Source organism: Amphibalanus amphitrite, unplaced genomic scaffold (genome assembly GCF_019059575.1).
Source record: "Amphibalanus amphitrite isolate SeventyFive unplaced genomic scaffold, NRLGWU_Aamphi_draft 000286F_arrow, whole genome shotgun sequence".
Taxonomy (NCBI): domain Eukaryota; kingdom Metazoa; phylum Arthropoda; class Thecostraca; order Balanomorpha; family Balanidae; genus Amphibalanus; species Amphibalanus amphitrite.
Genome location: NW_024881781.1, coordinates 1 through 20,740, shown reverse-complemented (window position 1 = coordinate 20,740; position 20,740 = coordinate 1). Strand labels below are relative to the sequence as shown.

The window sequence follows — 20,740 nt, the reverse complement described above, 5'->3', positions numbered from 1 at the left end:
TTCCTAATCGGGGGTGAGACTCCCACACTGGGATAGGGATCCCGTAGGGACAACATCTCTTTAATGGACGAGGACTTTCATTAAACTTTCCAAGGACTTTCATAAACCGAGAATTAGAATGACACTCCGCAGAGTCGGGACAGAGCTCTCACACCGGAATGAAGCAGTAAAACATTTCACAGTACCATGAAAACAAAATCGTCACAAGTCCCAACTAAAACTCCTCATCTCCATAAAATTTCCATCATCCCGTCCCAACTGGCTCACTTGACGATCTGGAACTCGCGGGTCTCGTAGTGGAACTTGGGCACGAAGTCACCGCGTCGGTAGGCGTGCCGCAGGGCATCCAGATCCTTCAGACAGTTCTGCGCCAGCCGGTCGAACTTGTTGGCCTCGGCCACCTCGCCCAGGCTCTGGTAGTGGTCGCGGTTGGTCTGACACACCTGAGCAGGCGAGAAAGGAAGGATCAGACAGTTAGCATCAGACAGACGTGCAGACAGAGAATATAGTCAGCACTAGACACGAAGCCAGAGGGCGCGGGTAGCGGCCGGCTCAGCAAAGTCGGCAAGAGCGGATGTTCGACAAAGTAAAACCTCTAAACGTAACATCACTCTAGAAAAACCCACTCCGCTAACCGTGACTTTGCTCCTCTCATCGTCACCTACCCATCTCTCCCTATTTTTCCCTATTTTTTCCGTGAACCCACCCTCTCACCTAACCTAGACCTCTCGGCTCTCACCGTGGCTTGTCGCACTAGGTCGGCCTCCAGTTTCTGGAACAGCTCGGCCAGCTCGGCGTCGTCGCCGGTGGCCGAAGCGTCCATCGCCTCTTCGCGAGACACCACCTCGAAGTCGGCCGTGGTCGCCTTGGCCCGCTCCTGGGGCGGGATCGGCAGCTGCACGACGGAGGACGGGCGGTCAGAGGGCGGGCTTAGGTTGGGCGGCTGTGTGCTGCCACTACGCATCAGCACATTTCGAGTAGAAGGTGACGTAATGTATCGAAGGGAGGCAAAATTAACTGTAAAGATAAATTCTATTTCAATGGATAATGGATTTGTGCTCTCCCTCTCTCCCTGGACCCCCTCCCCCTTGGTGGGTATATCAAATCACCGTTTCATATTCCCATTTCATCCTCGTATAAAAAGGAAAACAGAGTCTAACAGGGGCAGAGGGCGCAGCGATCTTCAGCTATCAGTTCTACTCCTGACCCGTCACCCCATCACTTTCAGTCCATCGTTCCACCCATTCCACCCACTCCGTCGAAGTTCACCGATCTACCAGCCTTGTCCCTTCCCACGGCATCCTCACCGTATCCATGTTAACGGGTAGGCCATTCTCTGTGGCCTCTAGTAGCGGCTCGAAGCCCTTTGCCGAGCGGAGGTACTCGAGCGCGGCCGCCTTGTCACCGTCTTTCTTGGCCTGGAGCGCCGCCTGGAGGAACAGCTTACGGCGGTGGTCGAGGAAGGCACGCTGCTTCTGCTGGCGCGTCTGCTGGCCAATGGCTGAGGATGGGTTGAAGGCGGACGTTGAGCTAAGGTCTCGAGCGATGTTGATTATTGGTGCGGATACAGAGTACGAGTACAGACATAGGCAGCAGCGAAGAGACGGCTATCTGCGACAGATGGCATCGCTAGAGCATTAAAAATATAATAAAGATAATTGGTGTGCATTAGAGACCAAAGTATCGGCATTCGGCACCAATCACGGCGATCTACGAGCTTCGTATTCATCAAAAATAAAAAATGAAAACTTTTCAGGGCAGTTGACGGCAAAAAAAAAAACATGTTGATATGAGGACAGGGCGGCGGGTTGTGCTTGACTCATGAGTCGAGTCAGAAATTTGACTCAACTCTGACTCAAATGAGTCAGATTTGAGTCGAGTCGGATAAATTGTTGAGCTGTTGAGTTGAGTCAGAGTTGAGTCGGACAAAAATATTAAGGCGTTGAGTTGAGTCAGAGTTGAGTCAGTAAAATAACTTTTGACATTGAGTTGAGTCAAACATTTAGGAACATGAGTCAGCTGACTCAACTTTCCAGAAACAAGCTTTTCATTCCCCCGCCCCCCCCCCCCCCCCCGCTTGATAACTTCGCCCTGGCCCTGCTGCCGGACTTTTTCACACCCCACACCCCCGCTCAACAGCTTTTTTGTCTGAGTCAATTTTGAGTCAACTCACTTGACTCAACAAAAAATTTGAGTCAAGTTTGAGTCGACTCATATTTTCATTGAGCCGCTTGAGTCATGAGTCGAGTCAAGGGAAAAAATCAGCTCCTTGTTTGAGTCAGAGTTGAGTCAGGGCTTTCTGATGTTGAATGATGAGTCGAGTCGGCAATTTTTTTTTTTTTAGTCGAGCCCAACCCATTATCAATAACCGAGTAAAATTGTGGAAATTAAGTCACAGTTGGCTATTAGGGCAGTCCTCATATTTACAGCACAGGGCACTTCCATCTTTCCCTAGGCCCCACCAATACACAAGACAGGGACACTTCGACAGCGGCACTCACACTTTTGCCGGGTGACGCCTGGCTTGGCGCCGGCTGGGCTGGGTTTCTCTGCTGCTGCCGCTGCTGCTGCTGCTGCGGGGGCGGGGGGCGCAGCAGGGACAGGGGAGGCAGCACCGGCACCCTCGGTTGGAATCGGCCCGAATCCTGCCGGAGAAATCGGATGTCATCAGCATTCGGTGGCCCAAAGGCGACTGGCTCATGAGGTTTGTTTTGTGATGAGGCGATTTCAGCAACCAGTTTATTGATTCGACAACTCGATTTGACAACTGTCTTAATGTAACGGAACAACGATCGTAAGTTAAGCAGAGACAATGACGCCAACACCATAAGAAAGGCTGAATGTTATGAGACCAAACTTTCATCGCTTCCAGATTGTAGTATCAACACGTGGCTCTGACTGGGTCGCTCGTGCGCTCACCGGGAGGGGTGGGTAGCTCGTCGAAGGCCACTGGTTTGCCAGCCTGGTGCCGTCGGATGGCGTCCGTATATTGTTTGCAGATGCGGCCGTAACGACGCGCCTTACTGCCACTGCCCGACTCCTTCGCCTCAGTCTCCTCTTGCTGCGGAGCGAGGGAAACTGAAGGGTCAGTCCTATTTGACGCGAGGGAGGGAGGGACACAGTCTAGAATCGTGTCATTAGTCTAGCTTAGTTCAGCAGGTCGAGGTCAAAGAACAGACCGTAGCGAAAACCAAACTGTTAACAGCTAGGGCGCTACGTGCAATGTAACGTGTCTCAAATGCTCCACAAAGCAGACGTACATCAGTCTAGGGAAACAGTGGAACCTGAACGAGTTATACAGCTTTGGTGACGAACAGACCACGATTTTATCAGCAAAGTCGTGAAAATAGCCAACGACGCCAAAATTTCAGAACAAATAAGCAACAGCCGTCAATATTCCAGTGCAAATAAGCAGCAGCCGTCAACCGACTCATACATCTACAAACGATTCGGATATCACCTTCATGCCAATATCTCTGTTCCACTCCCTCACCGTATTCGTATTCCGTACCTACCTTGTACCTCTCCAATCTCTGCTGCAGTGCATCCAGCACTGTAGCCGGTGGCGGCGGTGCATTATAGAGCGACGGGTCGGCCGGCGGAGGACCACCCTCAGGCACCACCAACGGCTCGTCCAGCGGAATTCCGCCGCGGGTGGAGCGTCGCCGCAGCGGCGGGCGCCCTCCGGACGAAGACGAGCCTTCAGCAGCAGCGGGGGCGGCGGACGGTGGCGGAGGGGGCATGTCGCTCAGGTCGACAGTTTCGCCCGCCTCCATGGCTGCTATCACCTGCTCAAATGCCTGCAAGAACAGGGAGAAGGGTTATGAAACTGAGACAGACAGCCCGATAGACTGCTTGAAAGTAAGTTCGTACCTCACTGGATTGTCGGGATCGTTGTTGCAAGTGAGCGGCAATCACAATTGATGGCTTCGATTTTATAAAATGCGGTGAAATATGTTATTTCACGAAAAAAGCGGCGAAAATGATATGAAACACATATCTCAACTTTAAGGGTACTTAAACAACCGTTAACATGCTAATGTCTACAAAACAAAGTGTCAAGAGCCGCCAATAAAATCAAATATTTTTGGTCGCATATAAAGTAACTTTTAAAGAATTTTCGCGATAACATTCGCACTAAGCTGGCGACGCCCAACTGCGCACTGACACAACAACAGAAGCTACTGACGTACCTTGACTACCCGGACGTACTGCAGGGCTGTCTCCTTGTCCCCTGCCTTTTTGGCCAGCACGGCGGCGTGCTTGTACTGACCCATCCTGTCCTGCACCTCTCCCAGACGGGGGTGGACGGAGGGCGACGGCGCCGGTTCGTCCGGCCGCGGCGCCTTGGACGGCGATGGAGCTGCCGGGAGGGAAAAGTCAGGTGTGGTTGGAGATGTGACTTAGTCCGATGAGGCCAAAGGTAGGGGATCGAGTGGGGAGAGAATAAAAATGAAGTGATCTTAAGTGCTGATCGAAGGTTAGTAGTAGTGCTAATGAAAAATATCACTAATAACTTATCCATAAAAAATACTGCTCTAAGTAAAAGAATATGTGAAAGCACTACTTAGTTCCTAGTTTTTATATTGTTAAATGCATGCATTCGAGCGCTCCAGCTATTTAAAAAATGCATAAATTTGAGAAAAAAGGATTGCAAAAACAAACTTCAACAAGCAAATATCCTGTCGCCAGGAGCTTTAGCACAGAAACAACAGCAGCTGCAGAGTCAAAAGAATAGCTTCAAAGAAGTGAATTCTAATTAAATCTATCAAAGTGAACTTCAAACAGCACCAACTTTTTAAAAACTTCATCAAATACTGATGCCTAACGGATTAAAGAGATCCTGGATGAAAATCATAGTTGAAACGGAAGTCTGTCATCTTATTCTTATCACAAACACCGAGAATTTCTCGTATGTGCTTGACAACTTAACAATAGCATGTTACATGCAAAAAAAAGACACGGTTCCACGGGATCAGCTATCGCTATCACTACAAGCTTACCAACGTGTAGACATCCAACTGCACTTAATATCTCAAATTGCGCAACCTCGCATTGCCTACCATCGCACATTACGTACAATCGCGTTCCATCACACACACACTTACCGTTTTCGGCGGGCGGCGGCGCGTCGGCCTGCTCCCCAGCGGGGGCGGCCGGCGGGCTTTGGGCGGGGGCGGTTGCGGCGGGAGTGCTGTGGGCGGCGGCCGTGTACACCGGCGGCGGAATGTCCTCCTCATCGATAGCCCGACCGGCCCGGGCCCTCTTCAGCAGGTCCTCCAGGGTCTTCAGACCGCGCCCGAACCTGAGACGTTCACAGAGATCGGTTACTCTAAAGTCCTACATACTGCTTATCACGTCATATAAGAGCAAAACGACGACACATCACGCCTCGTCTGCCTACACAATCACATATTTAATCACCAGTCGTCATCCAGATGGAAATCCATCCGGTGTATTCTTTGGCGAGGCTCAATGTGTTGCATGGGGATAGGTAGAATTGTACAGTATTAGATGATATATTTTTGGTTACGATATGCCGGCAATAAAAGAAAATAATGCAGTGTCGTTTTCTGACAGAATACACCAATCATAAATGATAGGCTGGTACACAATATATGATACTTTCACGCGTCGGCGGATTACGATTGTTTGGATTGCGGGTCTCGCCATTAGACGTTGTTGATATTGCGGGGACGTCATTTGTTCCGGGACTAACAGTAGCCAACCGTCTGGTCACCTACAACGTTGAAAATGGGCGCTTCCGTGGCTTTACGCCAAATCGACTTGCTGGGAGGACGGGGTGTTACGCACGCCCTCGGTCTCTAATCCCCGTGCTGGGCAAACGCTTGATACTTGAGTAAGCGTTTACTGCAAAATGGTATCAGCAGAATGATCTACTGTTGCTTAAGCACAAAAAAGACCATCTTCACGATTCATAAGGCATCCCTAGCAGTGTCTATTGATCTCCCTTTTCTTCAGCCCAGCGCCCCGTCCAACTGGTCTGCTCGATTTTACAGCCCCCACACTCCCGCCCACTACAGTTCCTTTAACCCTGACCCACCGTCGAGCGCGACTGGTCTGCCCGGCCTCCTTGGCATTTGCCTCTGCCACTCGGTACATCTCCAGCCGCTCCAGCAGCAGAGTGGCCATGTCGCTCGCCGGAGCCGGAGCGGCGGCCGGAGCCGGAGCCGGGGCGGCGGCTGGGGCGGGGCCCGGAGCGGGCGGTGCGGCGCGTTTCGGTACCGGCGGAGGCGGGGCCGCCCTGGCCGGGGAGGTGACGGGAGAGGGCGCCGGGGCAGCGTCGTCACCGGACACGGCCATCAGCTCCGCCTGAGGTGAAACAGGACAGTCGTGGCGGTCAGTGTCGAGTGTCAAGAAGAGCTAATACAGAGACCAAGGTGATTGGGACAGAATACGGAATGTTGATTAGTCCTGTTTCCCGGCTAAATGGAGAAGACTTTTCTCTACCCTACTTTGAGTTATAAACTCATTACCACACATAATCGAACATCATTGATAAAACGCTCCACCAGTACACTGCAACTAATTACTTAAATCTTCGAGCAGCACTGACGGACAGAGACCATGTTAAAATATTGATAACTAGTCCCCTTCAGACTGACGCCTCTTATCACTGATGTCAACAGTTTTTCACTCCTTCCTCCCCTTCATATCTTTATTAGCCCAAGATAAGGGTCATTCAAACCTCTTATCACATCCATCAGCAAACTCTGTAATCTACCTATCCCGTCCCATGCTCTCGCTCCCTCTCGCCCTCTATCCCGTCCCGGCCCTCACCAGCAGATCAGGGTCGTTTTCGTCCACGTCCGAGATCTCGTCGTCGTCCTTCATACAGGCTGCCGTCATTGCGGCCAGCTGGTCCGCCGGCACAGCAGTCTCTGCGGAGGGGAAATATCGGGGTGAAGGACAGCTGCATCCTGAATTACTGTAAGTAACGACGGTAAATGACGGCAAACGGCGGTAAACGACGGTAAACGGTGGAGAGAGCTAAAGGGCGAATAAGGCAGGGGTGAAATAAAAGAGAAAAAGGAGAGATTTGATGAGAGAGTAGGCCGGTAACATGACGCAACAAGACTATGTAATAACTAACGCCCGTACCATCGATAACATTAATTACCTATCAAGAAAATTAAACTACCAGTTATACGCAATACGCATTCTGAGAAACACCGATAAGAAATATGCACTTAGTAGGAAGAGCAGAGACAGGTCAAACCAATACAAAAGCTGCATTGTTCTTCCGTCGCAGCCAGTCTCCCCGCCTTGCAAATGCATGTTCTTACACTGCACATGAGCCTCACACAACAATAAACAAGGACTCTGGCGGGAGAAAAGTGCATAAAGCGACCAGCTGGGTAGGAGCTGGTCCAATGCGTGCATGCTGCCCTCAATTGACGGTTGATCGCTCTGAGTACCGCTGAATGCGACTAGAATGGAGAATAACGACAGCGCCCACCGTATCGCCGGCTTTGTTTAGTCTTACGTTGTTGTTTATCGGGGCATTAGGGCGTGCCAACTATGCCCTAAAGCCCCAATTGTCTATCTGGGAGGGTGACAATCGAGAAGTTAGAGGTTGAACACGATTAAAATAGGTGGATGGCCCGAATAGGTGCATAGGGACGACTCGGGTCTATCAGAACATGCCAATACTATTGGTAGTTGGGACAGAGCGGCTTTGCGATCTAAGAAACGAAGTATGCTAGTATCTGCCTCCTCCCCGCTCCCACACTCACCTGGCTTTCGTTCGACGAGGCGTCTGTATGTCGGCCCACAGTATTTGGGAAGTGCCAGTATGTCGCCCTCCCCCCCCCCCGCACTGCCTCGCTCACTGGGATTTGGTCGGCGCTGCACCAGCACGTCGCCCCTTTCTCATCACTGGGTTTTGTTCGGCGCGATGCGGATATATCCGCCCCGGACAATCCTCCGGACAATCCTGTGCGTAGCTACCCCAGTCACTCACTGGGTTTCGGTCGGCGAGACGTCTTTATATTGGTTCCCTCGCCAAACTCACTGGGTTTCGGTCGTCGTGGTGCCTGTATCTCAGCTCCAGACAGCAGCTGAGCCAGCTCGTCTTCCAGCGCGGCGTCAGAAACGTCCAGCTCCCCGTCGTCAGCCAGGCCGGCCATGTCGGCGCCACCCACCGACATCAGACCGTACTGTGGGGAGCATGCAAAGGTCATATGGGGTCACACAGACAGGGGATAGCCATCAAATAGAGACCAAAGGGGGGTCAGACTAAGGATGCACACGAGGTATGCAGGGTTCACATTGACATGGGATCATAGAGGGCTACTGGGAGAGGTAGATAGAGCAACAGTACTACTAAGATCATTGGGAGACTTTCCTTCAAGTTCAACTGATTCCCAGCCTGCAGCCAAGCACATAGGTACCTGAGACAGGTCACGTCCTCCTCTTCCCGCTTTTGGTTTTCTCCTTGCAGCCATCTTCTGTTGATTTGTTGCTGCTCAGCGTACTTCTAATTTATCTGAAAATAATTCAGCAATTTATTACAGCACAGCAAATTCATTATAGTTCACAATATTTTGGTAAATTAACAAGTACCTACTGCCAAGTTTAGCAAATAAGTACCTTAAAAATACAGCAAATGCTGGCAAATTGTGTGATTAGGAACCTATGTAACACTATCAAGTGTCTTCTTTGAGCATTTATTTTGATTTTTGGTGAGAATAATAAGAGTATAAAAATTGAACATATTATCAATATTGTATGAAATGTGCGAATGGGGTGCAGGTGTGTCTCTGTCTGCCAGTTTCCGTCATAATACTCGCTTTTTGTGGCTTTTGGCAGTCGGGTGAAACAAAAAATAAATAAATTAATTAATGTTGAGTATCCATAACAGGTTGGATGATGATGTAATTAAATGATGATAAATGAGGATGTAAGAAATTAATTTAATAATCTGGACTGGCCGGACCCCACCTAACTAAACTGGACTGACAAGTGACAAGTACAACAACAAATGTAACAAATTGAATGGGAAGTGGGAACAATTCATAAACAATAAATACAATGGAATAGAAAACAATGTTTATTATTAATCACAAAAATCGCGAGAACGCCAACAACACACCTGCCACCTTGCCGCTGTAACTTGCACTTGCTCGCCAAACACACCCACGAACAGCGCACACTGACACTCACCGCGCGGTACTTTTCTCAAAATAAAAACAATACATGCATTGTTCATATTGTGGCGCAGTTCAGTAGATAGGTTAGGTTAGTGTGTTAAAACCACGTGACTTTGGGAATTTGAGAAAATTTCTAACAGCTTTTAAGGCATTTTAATTAAATCAAATATTTTGGTTTATTTAAAATCTTTTTATTTAAGTATCAATGACGGTATTTGATAAATGCAACAAAAATTTATGCTTGTAAGTATTCATTTATGCCGACATCATGTGATCTGACCGACCATGAGATTCTAGAGGCATTACGCAATTTCTTCACCATGAGTATGCAATTGTGATCATTGTGATATCAATGTTGAAATGGCGTTTTCGATGTCGAAGTTGCAAATTCTTTCGCTTTATCGAAGCTTGCTGAGAGAAAGTGCCAAGTTTTCTTCTTACAATTTCAGGTATTGTCATAAAATCTCCTTGCTTAAGCTTCTGAAATGAGCGATCGCTTTTATCCAATTTATGTTGGTCGATGTTAATGTGCTTCATGGAAAATAGGGATTAGGTTGAGGTTTTATGCCTAGGAGAGCAGGTTGGGAAATATATGTTGTATATGATGACCATGACACTAGTTAGACATGTATATTGGTGATTTGGAATGTGTTTATTCGTCTTCCGCCCAACAGACACCCAATTTCGCCCAATTTCTGGAGGGTCTCTATTCCTCCTCTTTCTCTTTCCCATTCCAATTCCCCTAAGTCACAGTAGTATTGAGAAACCACCCCATCCTTTAAGTACAGCTGGGGATGACGTCTTGTTGGGCAACATGATCGCCGCTCACCAGGACTCAAACTAGCTTACTTTTAGCAGTTTCCTCAATTTTATATTCTATCAGAGTGTTAACATGATTTTTGTGTGTTTTCTAGAATCAAATAGTTACTGTGATTTTTTATGTGTGTAGTTACACTGGATTATTGTCACACACACACAGGTCATATTTTCTACGTCGCATCAAAGACGGATTCCGCGAAGGCAGGGCACTACAGGATCCAGCTAAGGTCAAAGCAGAGCAGGACAGGGCAACGAATCTCCTGGAAGTCTTGAAGAGACAGGTAATTGCTTATGCATCATTTTTGATGGAAACTAGCATTGTAGGTTAATCTAGTTTTATAAAGTTCAAATCAGGTGAGATGTGGCAAAGATTTTTCTGCAGTTCATGAATGATCAGATGCAACTATGTGCCTGCAATACCTTACCTCATGCCTGACTTATGCCTTGCATCAATGTCCCAAAATTGTATTTTTACCTAAATTGTAATTTGTATGAGTTGAGATCATTATTTGACCTAAGGGCCCTTGAATGATTACCTGATCAACATGTTAATGTCTTCCAAGCAAAGCAGGGGTGAGTGGATACTTTCTTTCACCTTGTGTTGTGTTTGACTCGATGCACTGTTTTCGCAGGTGGTGATTCAGAACATGTTCGAGCCTGGCCCTCTGGTGATTGAAAGGAAGTGATCACCTCACCCTTGCGCGGCCATCAGTCTCAGGAGGCGGGTAGTTGAGGTGACTCCGTAGCGGTGACCGTAGCCTCGTGTGTGAGCCATGTCTCAGCCGGCGCCGGCCGAGGGGGAGACTGTGGTGGCCACGGAGACTGTGACGGTGCCGGCCGAGCCCGCCGAGACGGGCCAGCCGACCCTCCACCTGCGCCTGGTCCGGCCCAACAACCCCCGCAGGGTCAGTGGCCCCACCGGGGCGGGGAACGGTGCCCATTGTCGCATGCGGTGGTTCCGCTGTGGGTGAAGCATCTAGTAGTAGTTGTCGCTTGTTGCATTACCGAGAATGATTTGCCAGGTTTACTGTATCTTTCAGCATGCGTTATAAACCAGGAACGCGCTAGATCCTGACCTTAGCCCCAGTGAATAAAAAATAGTCGACCCTACGACCCTACCTTTATAACAGTATTACTTTAGCTTGTTACGGTGTAAAACCTTAAGCATAACCCATTTCATGTTTCCAGTAATCGTTTGCTGATTAATTTGCTTAATTAATAAATCGATTGCTGATAATCTTTGTTGATTATGTATTTTTATCTTAATCCTTTCTTTTGCAAATGTGAAGCTACGACTGAGTAGTAAAGTAGTCTTGGCTACGACCCGCTCCTAAGTCACGCGGTGCTGCGTTCCGCAGGTGGGCTGGCAATCTGGCACAGTCGACAACGAACACATGAACAAGAAAAAGTCCAAGTGCTGCTGCGTGTACCGGAAGCCGAAGCCGTTCGGGGAGAGCAGCTCGGATGAGGAGGACGAGTGTAAGGCCTGTATCGGCCACCGGCAGCACAAGCAGCCCGCCAGCAGCGACGCTGGACAGTCGTCAGGCACGCCACAGGCTCAGGGCTCGGGTTGAGGGCTCCTTACTCCGCTGTAGGACGGTTGAATAGTGTGATGGACACATAATGTCTGCTGAGATCGGCCGGAGGAGGTCCCTCTACTTACAATGCCGCCCGCCGCTAATCCTTTTTTGGATACTGATGCATAGTTCCGAGATGCCGACGCCATGTAGGTGAACAAGTTGGGCACCCGTGTTGATGTGTACTAACGCGCACTCTCAGTTAGCCTTGAATCTGCCGCATTTGTTGCGAGTGCATGCGCCGATGTAAAGCGTCGCCTCAATGCCCGGGTCATTCAGCGGTGGCTTGGTGGGTTCGCTGTCCGCTGAACAAGTTTCTTCCATGAAGGATATGTGGCTAGATGGCCCACGCGTGTTTTAGCTAACGATGTATCCGCTTGGTGTAAAAATTTTGTTTTGGAAACCACCTATATGAAATGAACGACGATAAAATGTAATACAGAGATTAATCATGACAGGAACCATTTTTTCCTCATTTGTAATGGGCAGTGGGCACAGTCTGTTGCTAGGTACAACGTTTCTCACTCTTGTATCGGCGGATGTCATGACGAATGACTTGAACGTGAAAATTGTCGATTTTAATGCATCTTAAAAATGTGATTGTTGGCTGATTTAAAACTACAGTTTTTTTATTAAGAAACTATATAGCTGTATCGGTGACATATGTAGGTATCTGTTGAACTTTCGTAGGTACTTCGGGCCTAGGCATCAGAAGTAGGTAGGTACCCTACACCGACGAATTTCAAGGAATGGATTTACGTTGGCAATTGTACCATGAATCATTGATCAACTTGCGTGGGTTGGGGTAACCCGCTGAACCCCAAAGTGTGTTCTTGTTCAATCTGCATGTCTTTTGCGTGATGTTTGGCAAAAAAGTCAAATATCAATAATTAGATCCCCATCAGCCCGTTGTTCAAATGCCTCCCTTCGTTGAACAAATGCAACATTATTTAGCTTACGTAACTCCCTAAATGGGAACAGCAGAGCTGACAGCTCAACCAAACGGGCAAGTCATGCCGATGTTCCGCATTTATAATGCTAATCCACATGCATAATAGGCCAGCCAAATTCAATTATTGCCTGGGAGGATGCTCTGTGTGCGGGGACGGATATGAATAATAATGAGACGCTAATTTGTGACATTGACGACATGGATGATGGTAATGTAGGCCGAAGGAACGTGGGGATTGTGATGGTGTGACATCCTCCGAGCTGGTCTCATGGTTCTGGTTATGACCTTGACCAGAGATATGTTACTTTTACAGGTCTCATGCTCGACAAATCGTTCATTTTTACATGTCTATCTCAGCAGGCCGGAAGCGAGAAGATTATCCGACTTCAAATCTGTTCAAATATCCTGTACAATGTACATGCCTAATTGCTTTTCAATGAGCTATGGATCGTTCTTCTAGCTCTCTTTAGTTCGCGAGCTTTGCAGCTGATAAGAAAAAAACTTTAAAAACGAGGCGATGCCAATAGTCAATACACGTAACGCTCTGCTATAGCTATCAACGCAGTCACCTTGAACTATTCGTAAAGAAATTCTGTCTTGCGCAGAACCCTGAATCACCACTGCGCCGTAGCGCTCGTGTAGAACAGTCGCGCAGTCTGCGGGCAGCAGAAAACCCTGCGCCGCGGGCCGGACGTAGCGTGACGTGCCTCCCCTCGCGGGGTCGGCCCCGATCGCGGGCTGTCCGCGCCGCCGCAGCATTCTGACAGCTCGAGTCGAGATGGAAGGACGTTCGGTCATCGCGCTGCTGGCGCTCGCCACGCTGCTGGCCGAGCCCGCTCTAGGTGAGATATGAAAAGGGACGGCAAGACGGTTTTCAATAATGAGCGTCAGTAGGTCCTATTTGTTTGTGTCCTATTTGTTCCGTAGTAATTTAGTCGGGTCGCTAAGCTTTATTGTAGGTATGTATCCCGCAACCGGGGGAGAGGTTCCCGCGACGAGTTAACCCGCGAGTTGCTGGGGGGGGGCGTTAAACGCCCCCACTTTTTTCGCCGGGCCATAGCATAAAAACGGCGCGCCGCAGGCGCGCCAAATTTTGGGTACCTGTAAGGAATTGATTGAAGTTTAATGTGACAAAGTGTCAAAAAAATCGGTCGGAAAATTTTTGAGATATCGAGGTTTTAGTGACGTCATGATTTCTGAGTTTTCGACCAAAAACGGCATATGTTCAAAAAATCATATAAAATCACAGAATAGACATATAGACATGCCGTAAACGCCATTAGACTGCCAATACCATGGAAAATCAAATGGCTATCTTCGATTATTGATTATCGTTCCGCATTTTCCAAAATCTTGAACTGAATCTTGGCAATTTCTCGTGACTACTTCACGACCATGATACATGAATTTCTTAAATTGAACTTCTTTAGCCAAACACGTACACATATGATAAAATGAATGCCACCATCGTGTTCTACGCCCCAAATTACCCATAAAACATGTGTCACAGGCTGCGAATATCAGTTTTTATTTTCGGGGATATGTGCCTGCCCGGTTGACCTGACCTTGACCCTGACCTATGCTTGACTGACCCCTGCATGGAGCTGACACTCTTGTAGGCCTTATATGATGGATTGTGCACCGTTTTGACAGAGTTTATGACGAGAGGCGCCCATTGCGAAGTCCTGAGGTCCATGCTACTGAAAGCCCGATTTCAGGTGTTTGACCTGACCTTGACCTGACCTGTGACCTCAAAATTCAACTTTGAAGTACTCATCTGAAGCGTCTCGTCGCGTTCTTTCGTTTGCCGCCTCGTGCGTTTCGCTGCGCCTATTGGTTCTCGAGTTATCGGCTGGGGGCGTTTAACGCCCCCCCCCCCCAGCAAACGGTGGGTGGCGAAATACCCCAGCAACTGCCGGGTTAAGATGTTTCTATCTAAGCGAGTCCTGTAGGCTCCGCTCAGCTCTCTGACGTCTCCTCCTGTGTATTGGTAGGGTACTGCTCCTCGGCGGGCGGCGGCCAGTGTCCCATAGATCGTCTCGGTCCGCGGGTCCGCTGTGCCGGTATCGACGAGAAGTGCTCGTCGAACGCCGACTGTCCGGCCGGCCAGGGCTGCTGCCGTCGGGTGTGCGCGCGCGCCTGTTTCCCCGTGTGCCAGCCGGCCTGTGCCGATGGCGAGGAGTGTGAACTGCAGAAGGACGGGCTCAGCTCCGTCTGCACCACGCTGCAGTGTCCGTTTGATGACCTGGGGCCGATCGTGCGCTGCCGCGGACCCCGGGTGGACTCCTGCTCCGGCAACTCCGTGTGCTCGGAGGGCCGGGCGTGCTGCTTCTACGGCTGCAACAAGAGCTGCCTGCCGGCCTGTAAGACGCCCTGTCCCGCCGGACAGAGGTGCACCTATAACCGTGATCAACAGGTGTCCTCATGCCAACCCTTCTGAACCGCTTGTTGAAAACAAGAAGAGAAGGCGGGCGAGAAGATCGCCGTTTTTCGCTCCCAATTGATCAGTTCGTGTTATGATGACTGGATCTGGGTGAATAAGAAACCGGTTGTGATGTCTGGTCCGTGGCAGTTCTTTCTGTTACACCATCTGTGTTATAGGTACCTACCTATCTACCAAATGAATAATTGCATTTTATTTATGCCTTCATATTCGGCTCATGCGGGAAACTGCAATTTTAATAGCGTGTGTCTTTGTCCCATGGAAGACTGGGGCAGGTTCTCCTCCGCAGTCAATAAATTTGAATCAATAGCACTATTTGAATTTGCTATTTTGTCCACCTTTTGGCGCTTTTGGTGCTGTACTTCTACCAAAGGTGCGGTACGAACGAAAAGAACGGCAATTTATAGGCATCTAAATTAACCCATCCCTGTCAATCGTCGCCGACCATGACAAAGAATTGGTGTTTGGCAAATATGAGCGTCAATCAATTTATTTTCAAAATGAGTAAGAACGATGGAGTTCATATACCCACCTGGACATAATCGGCAATCGCTAACTCTGCGTATGAAACGACACGCCGACGCGCAACAGAGATTATTAGCAAATTTGCATTATTCGTGTAAGGATTATCCGTCTCTGAGTTATCGCGTACCTATACCGTTTTAAGTTTAAACACCTGCGAGGCTTTGAGATCCAGTCCTTTGGATTCCTGGGGCCGCCGAGGACGGCGTCGCGACGGTTTACCAGTCACCAATCGTAGGCCGTTTCAATGAATAGGATCAGGATCTTTTTTCATCATACGAGTAGGAAAAGAAATAGCTGGTGTCTGGTGAAAAGAAATCCCTGCGAGACTCACTTCAATCATGGAGGCAGGTCAAAGCTTTAGTATGTAAGACATCAGAAACGATATCACATGCTCAGCAATCAGCATTCCGTCATATGTACCCCGTTTCACAAAGAACAAAGCTCATCACGCGAGACCGAAATCTCAGCTGATACGAGATCTTCGTCTTTCTATCATACCGTGAAAACTATACGAGTATGCATTCTGCGAAAGCTTTTTACGAAAACGAGGCCAAGCAAGCTCTAAGCTAAGTTCTGATGCTCAAAACATCGACCGAGCAAAGCAGAAGCGATTTAAATCGGACGAAACTAGTTATTTATCGAAGCGTTAGGCTGCATGTAGAACGAATTCACGCCTCCTCACTCCTCAGTGTCTATCAGGGCATATTTTAAGGTACTTACTGCGTCCCATTCTGGGACGCAGCCCCCTCGCCTTGGGACGTAGCCCCTGCTGATTTGACCCTCTGCGTCCCTGCCCTATGCCCTATCCGGTTCCCTTACCTGTGCCCTGCTGTGTGCCCTGACCTGCACCCTTCCCTCTAAAATGTCCTGTGCCATGCCCTGTAACCTGCCATGCTCTACTTTCTGCCCTCCTCAGTACCCTACTCTGTTCCTTGCCCTGTGCCCTTAGTCGTAGCACGTGCCCTCTGCTCAACTTTGGGACGCAGTAAAAATTTGTTAAAATATGCCCTGGTGTCTATGTGCCTATACTGCCTATATCACATCAGGGACGAGATGTCAGAGCTCCCAGTCACTGGCGCCTGGCGGCATTGCCTCTACAGACGATACTCACAAACGTACCCCTTCAGGATCTTAGTACATTCACGAGCGATGAAGCCATGACCAGTCAACATCAACACGCAGTCGCTCTCATGCTCCGTGAACCTGTTGTTGTAGATGCTTTGGTACCACTTCGGGTCGATATTAGTCTTCCTCTGGTGGAACAGGTCCTTGAACACGCCTTCCTCCTGTATGTCATTGATGCTGGTCCAGTAGTTGTCGAACGGTAGACTGACGAGACCACGGATTTCTTCGTCGTTTGTTGGAAAAGCCGGCACGGACTCGGGGTCATCTTTGCGACACATGTCGATCAGGCCATACCCACCCGGCGTGTCTGCTGTGTGGCCTCTGTAGGCAACTCGACGATTAGACGGAGACAGCACGTACCCGGGAGGAACAATAAACTGGTGCACCGTCTCGGCAGCAGCGGTCAGCGGGTTGTCGGCAGAGTGGATCGGCCACAGGTAACACAGCGCCGCCGCGGGCCCCTCCGCGCGGCGACTCCACTTCAGACAGCCCTCCGAGCGGCGGCAGAGCATCGCGCAGGTGAGCGCCGAGGGGGTGGCCACTGGAGCGACCAGAGGCCTCTCGGCGTGCACCACTGAGCGGGTCACATACACAGTAACGTCCACTGTCCCGGCGACACACACAGCCAGAAGGAAACAGACGGAAACAGGGCCGAAACCGGAGAGCGCCATGGCCACTGACCAGATCAGCCGACCTCGTGCAACAAAGTGGAAACCTGCTTCCATTCAATGGCGTTAATGTATGCTCATGTAGAAAACAGGCTCGCTGGCTCCCTACGGGGAACGGAAATTAAGCTTTGGGCATTTCAACATCCGCTGTGCCGCAGATTCAAGTGTCTGTACTTGTAAATCATGGAACAAAGTGCAATATGACACCGAGAAGGCAGTTAAGTGTTGGGAGGATCCGACCATCCGACGCATTTTCTGGCCAATCCAAATTAAAATCAAGGGTCAAACTGGAGTTTGCTATCCTTTAAAGTAGTTTACGATAATGGAATAGCGAGTAGGCTAACTTAAACGATCAACCATAATTGCACGACTGCTCTTTGGTCCCATTCTTTCCATGCAACGCCCATAAGGCTAATGTTAAAATGCCAAAATCAAAGGGGGGCACGGTGCCCCGGTGTCCCCCCCCTTTCCGCCACCTGTGACCGTTTCTCGCCGGTAATTGAACGTTCTTGGTGGACAGTGGTCACGGTGCACTAGTCCGTTGTCAACTAAGTACAGCATTATTATTTGAGTTTAGTCGTTGTCGAGCTGTCGACCATTTGCAATAGATGATCCTCGTCCTTCTTCATAAGCCCTGAGCAATTACAGTTCTCTATCTGGTGAATTAAAACTTTCCACTTATATAACATCTGTGCGATATTGTCTGCCCATCCAGCTATTCTTGTCAGAAACAGGTTATAGGTGTAAAGCAGTCGATACATTTGATTTTAGCTGTCATTTTCTTCTTTCAACGAACAAGTTTTCTATGCATGAGCTATATTGCGATTCGCATTCAATTAAAAGTTGAGCTATAAATAAGTTTACCGACATCACTGATGGTTGATCTGTACTGGTCACACTCCACTCACATAAACAATAATATATCCCGATTTCGGATTTACCTACGGGTACAATTTAGGTACATATTTACGCATACCACCTTCCCAATCAATATTTTCGGTCGGCGGTGCAGTGATGTGTTGCGATCTCGTCAGTCGTATCCGGTTGGCCGTGGGCCCGGAGCTGCGACACGCTCAGTGCTAACTCGTGTCGGCATGCCGGGCGGTCAGCGGGGCGGGTCAGCACAGCGGGTCAGCGGGTCAGCGCGCCGTGTCAGCGCGCGTGTGACGGTATAGGGCTGGCAGCACAGACGTTAGGCTGGGGCAGTATATGATATAATAGCCGTTTTCACGACGGGCTATATTGGGCGAATGCACCTGATTTGACCAAATCTGCACCTAATTTCTTTTACAGCAAATATGTTCATTTTATGAAAATCTGCACCTAATCTGTACCAGATGTGCACCAAATGTGTACCAGATGGCCGTCCTGAAAACGGCTAATAGCCGGGACGGAGTTGTCTGACTAAGCTGGGGCGGACAGCACGGACGAAGGCCTGACAGCGCCGACATTATGTAAACTGTCATGTCACTGTCACACAGCTGCCACGTCGTTGTGTCAACGCCCGATGACGTGTTCAGAGGCAAGCTGCGCAGCTTGTGACTGCACACTTAAGACACATTTTCGCCTTTAGTCTCAGTCGATGACACCTCACCGTGATTGTCGATTGTTGGTGCAAACCAAACAACCAGCCAGTTATGTCAATGAGACCATATGGTGCAAAAAAGATAATCACCCATTATTTGCATGTGACACATTCAATAAGGCAACTGTACCTTCATACATTTAACCCTCGCCCGCACATGGGGTGGGGGGGGGGTGGTTGCCACCCCCCAGGTAGTCTTTCTGCCCTGCACTCAACATTTTTCAAGCTAGAAGGCTGATTTTTCGTATAGCTGCTCCTCTATCCTTTCTTGATGTCCACTGAAAATTTCAAGTTTCTGTGGTTTTTGGTTTCAGAGATATGACCTTGTTTTTCAGGTCATGTCATGACCCAAATGGCCAATTCTCAACATCTAGTGTTGGCTATGGGCCTTGTGAGCTTTTGACACCTTGATTTCGGCCTTTTTTGCCAGTCTTACCTCCCACCTATCATGGAACATGTTGTTCGACGATGTACAGATGTCAAGGTCAAGGTCAAGGTCAACCTAGGTCATCTAAGATAATTGCGTTTTAGGCAAGCGGAATTTACTTTTTGTGAATTTTTTTTTGACTATTTTTGGTAAAAGCTTCTCAGATCATGATTTCATGTAATATGGACACATAAACAATCGGTGCACACATCAGTATACACACAGACACACACAGACATACAAACACATATAATTGACCTTGACCTAACTTGACCTGAAATGACCTCAGCAGCAAAAACCTGGTCGGGTAGTGTGACAAAGAGGTTCTAGCTGGCTTGACACCAGAAAACGGCATCGTCATCGGTGTATGATAAGCAGCGCACTTGATATCCAACGGTGACCAAAAACAGCAACATTTTTTAGTTTGACCTGACCGGTCAATGACTGACCTGAGAAGGTAAAACTGGGTATCATTGGATTCGTCTCTTCCCAAAGAATCTTTTTGGTCTTTACCGCTAAGCTCTATCTCCAACAGGAACGAAATGGCGCGGGGGGGGGCGGCAACCCCCCCCATGTGCGTTCTAGGATGGGAAAATGGCATGTGCGGGCGAGGGTTAATATTCATGCCTATTGCCTATTGGGGTATTTTCTGACGTTGACGCTCGCTCGGGACGCTCGCGGCTGGCTCCGGTTGATATAAAAAATTGTTAACGAATTGAAGGTCTTTCCGAAAAGTGCTGCGCATCGAATTTCGTCAGCGCCGCGACTGGTGAACTGGAATGGAACAGCTGTTAATTACAATTCCAAGGCTCATCCGTTTACCTTCATCAGAGTAACTGCGCTCCTGGATCTACCTTATGGCTGCAGGTCGCGCTGACGGTTTACAGTCGGAGCGAAAACAAACAGCCATTCTGGCCGCCATGCGCCGTGCAGGCCGTGACGACATGGAGGAAGGGGTATACATATACAACGAGAGGATTTCCGATCGTTCAGACTGCGCAGGGGATAATCACTAGTCAGCTTCACTGAAACCTCACGTCCGCGTGATGAAGCGTCCTCAGCCCGTGCCGCTGGCAGTGGTGATGGAATATCACGGGCCGACACAACGGTGCCCTTATAAGTAACCCGACCAGTCGACCATCTACTAGTTTCTAAGCGTGTTTGGTTTGTCGGCTGTCGCTATTTTGTGCCGTTTGTGTGATAGGTATCACGCTACCAATAAACAAACCATGAGATTAATTGATAGAGTGGTGATATAAAGTGAGTGTGATTAAATGAAATTCACTACCCATGGAAACACTTAACGTCCTGTTTCATGTTTCGCCGTCATGTTGTATTTATTTGATGCCAGGTAATGAGCCGGAATTACAGAATGGTCCCCAGTCGACGACTCGCCCCATATAGAGCACTAGACAGTAAACCGGCGGGCTACGGCGAGACTTCAAC

General features: G+C 48.9%; 3 protein-coding genes across 4 annotated transcripts in view; 2 read left to right on the top strand and 1 right to left on the bottom strand.

Annotated features, from left to right (window-relative positions):
- LOC122387424 (coiled-coil and C2 domain-containing protein 1-like) overlaps nucleotides 1-9,216 on the bottom strand; it is a 41,940-nt gene extending 32,724 nt beyond the window's left edge. Inside the window, exons 1-13 of one of the 2 annotated variants that reach the window (XM_043377608.1) lie at nucleotides 9,116-9,216; nucleotides 8,415-8,509; nucleotides 8,036-8,180; nucleotides 6,802-6,902; nucleotides 6,065-6,333; nucleotides 5,109-5,305; nucleotides 4,194-4,363; nucleotides 3,516-3,800; nucleotides 2,920-3,061; nucleotides 2,502-2,645; nucleotides 1,308-1,501; nucleotides 740-895; nucleotides 268-443 (exon numbers count right to left, since the gene is read on the bottom strand). In XM_043377608.1, coding sequence (XP_043233543.1) covers nucleotides 268-443; nucleotides 740-895; nucleotides 1,308-1,501; nucleotides 2,502-2,645; nucleotides 2,920-3,061; nucleotides 3,516-3,800; nucleotides 4,194-4,363; nucleotides 5,109-5,305; nucleotides 6,065-6,333; nucleotides 6,802-6,902; nucleotides 8,036-8,180; nucleotides 8,415-8,468 — 2,033 coding nt within the window. In that variant the 5' untranslated portion in view covers nucleotides 8,469-8,509; nucleotides 9,116-9,216. The remainder of the gene's footprint in view (nucleotides 1-267; nucleotides 444-739; nucleotides 896-1,307; nucleotides 1,502-2,501; nucleotides 2,646-2,919; nucleotides 3,062-3,515; nucleotides 3,801-4,193; nucleotides 4,364-5,108; nucleotides 5,306-6,064; nucleotides 6,334-6,801; nucleotides 6,903-8,035; nucleotides 8,181-8,414; nucleotides 8,510-9,115) is intronic. The other variant, XM_043377607.1, reaches the window with a different exon arrangement.
- A 237-nt stretch (nucleotides 9,217-9,453) lies between these two features.
- LOC122387423 (E3 ubiquitin-protein ligase PPP1R11-like) lies at nucleotides 9,454-12,030 on the top strand. The gene is made up of 4 exons (XM_043377606.1): nucleotides 9,454-9,622; nucleotides 10,153-10,273; nucleotides 10,625-10,897; nucleotides 11,351-12,030. Exons 3-4 carry the CDS (start codon nucleotides 10,766-10,768, stop codon nucleotides 11,564-11,566), a joined length of 348 nt encoding a protein of 115 aa, XP_043233541.1. The 5' UTR covers nucleotides 9,454-9,622; nucleotides 10,153-10,273; nucleotides 10,625-10,765; the 3' UTR covers nucleotides 11,567-12,030.
- A 1,110-nt stretch (nucleotides 12,031-13,140) lies between these two features.
- LOC122387439 (WAP four-disulfide core domain protein 5-like) lies at nucleotides 13,141-15,066 on the top strand. The gene is made up of 2 exons (XM_043377631.1): nucleotides 13,141-13,363; nucleotides 14,516-15,066. The coding sequence occupies exons 1-2, from the start codon at nucleotides 13,300-13,302 to the stop codon at nucleotides 14,959-14,961; spliced, it is 510 nt and encodes a 169-aa protein (XP_043233566.1). The 5' UTR covers nucleotides 13,141-13,299; the 3' UTR covers nucleotides 14,962-15,066.
- Nucleotides 15,067-20,740: the final 5,674 nt, after the last annotated feature.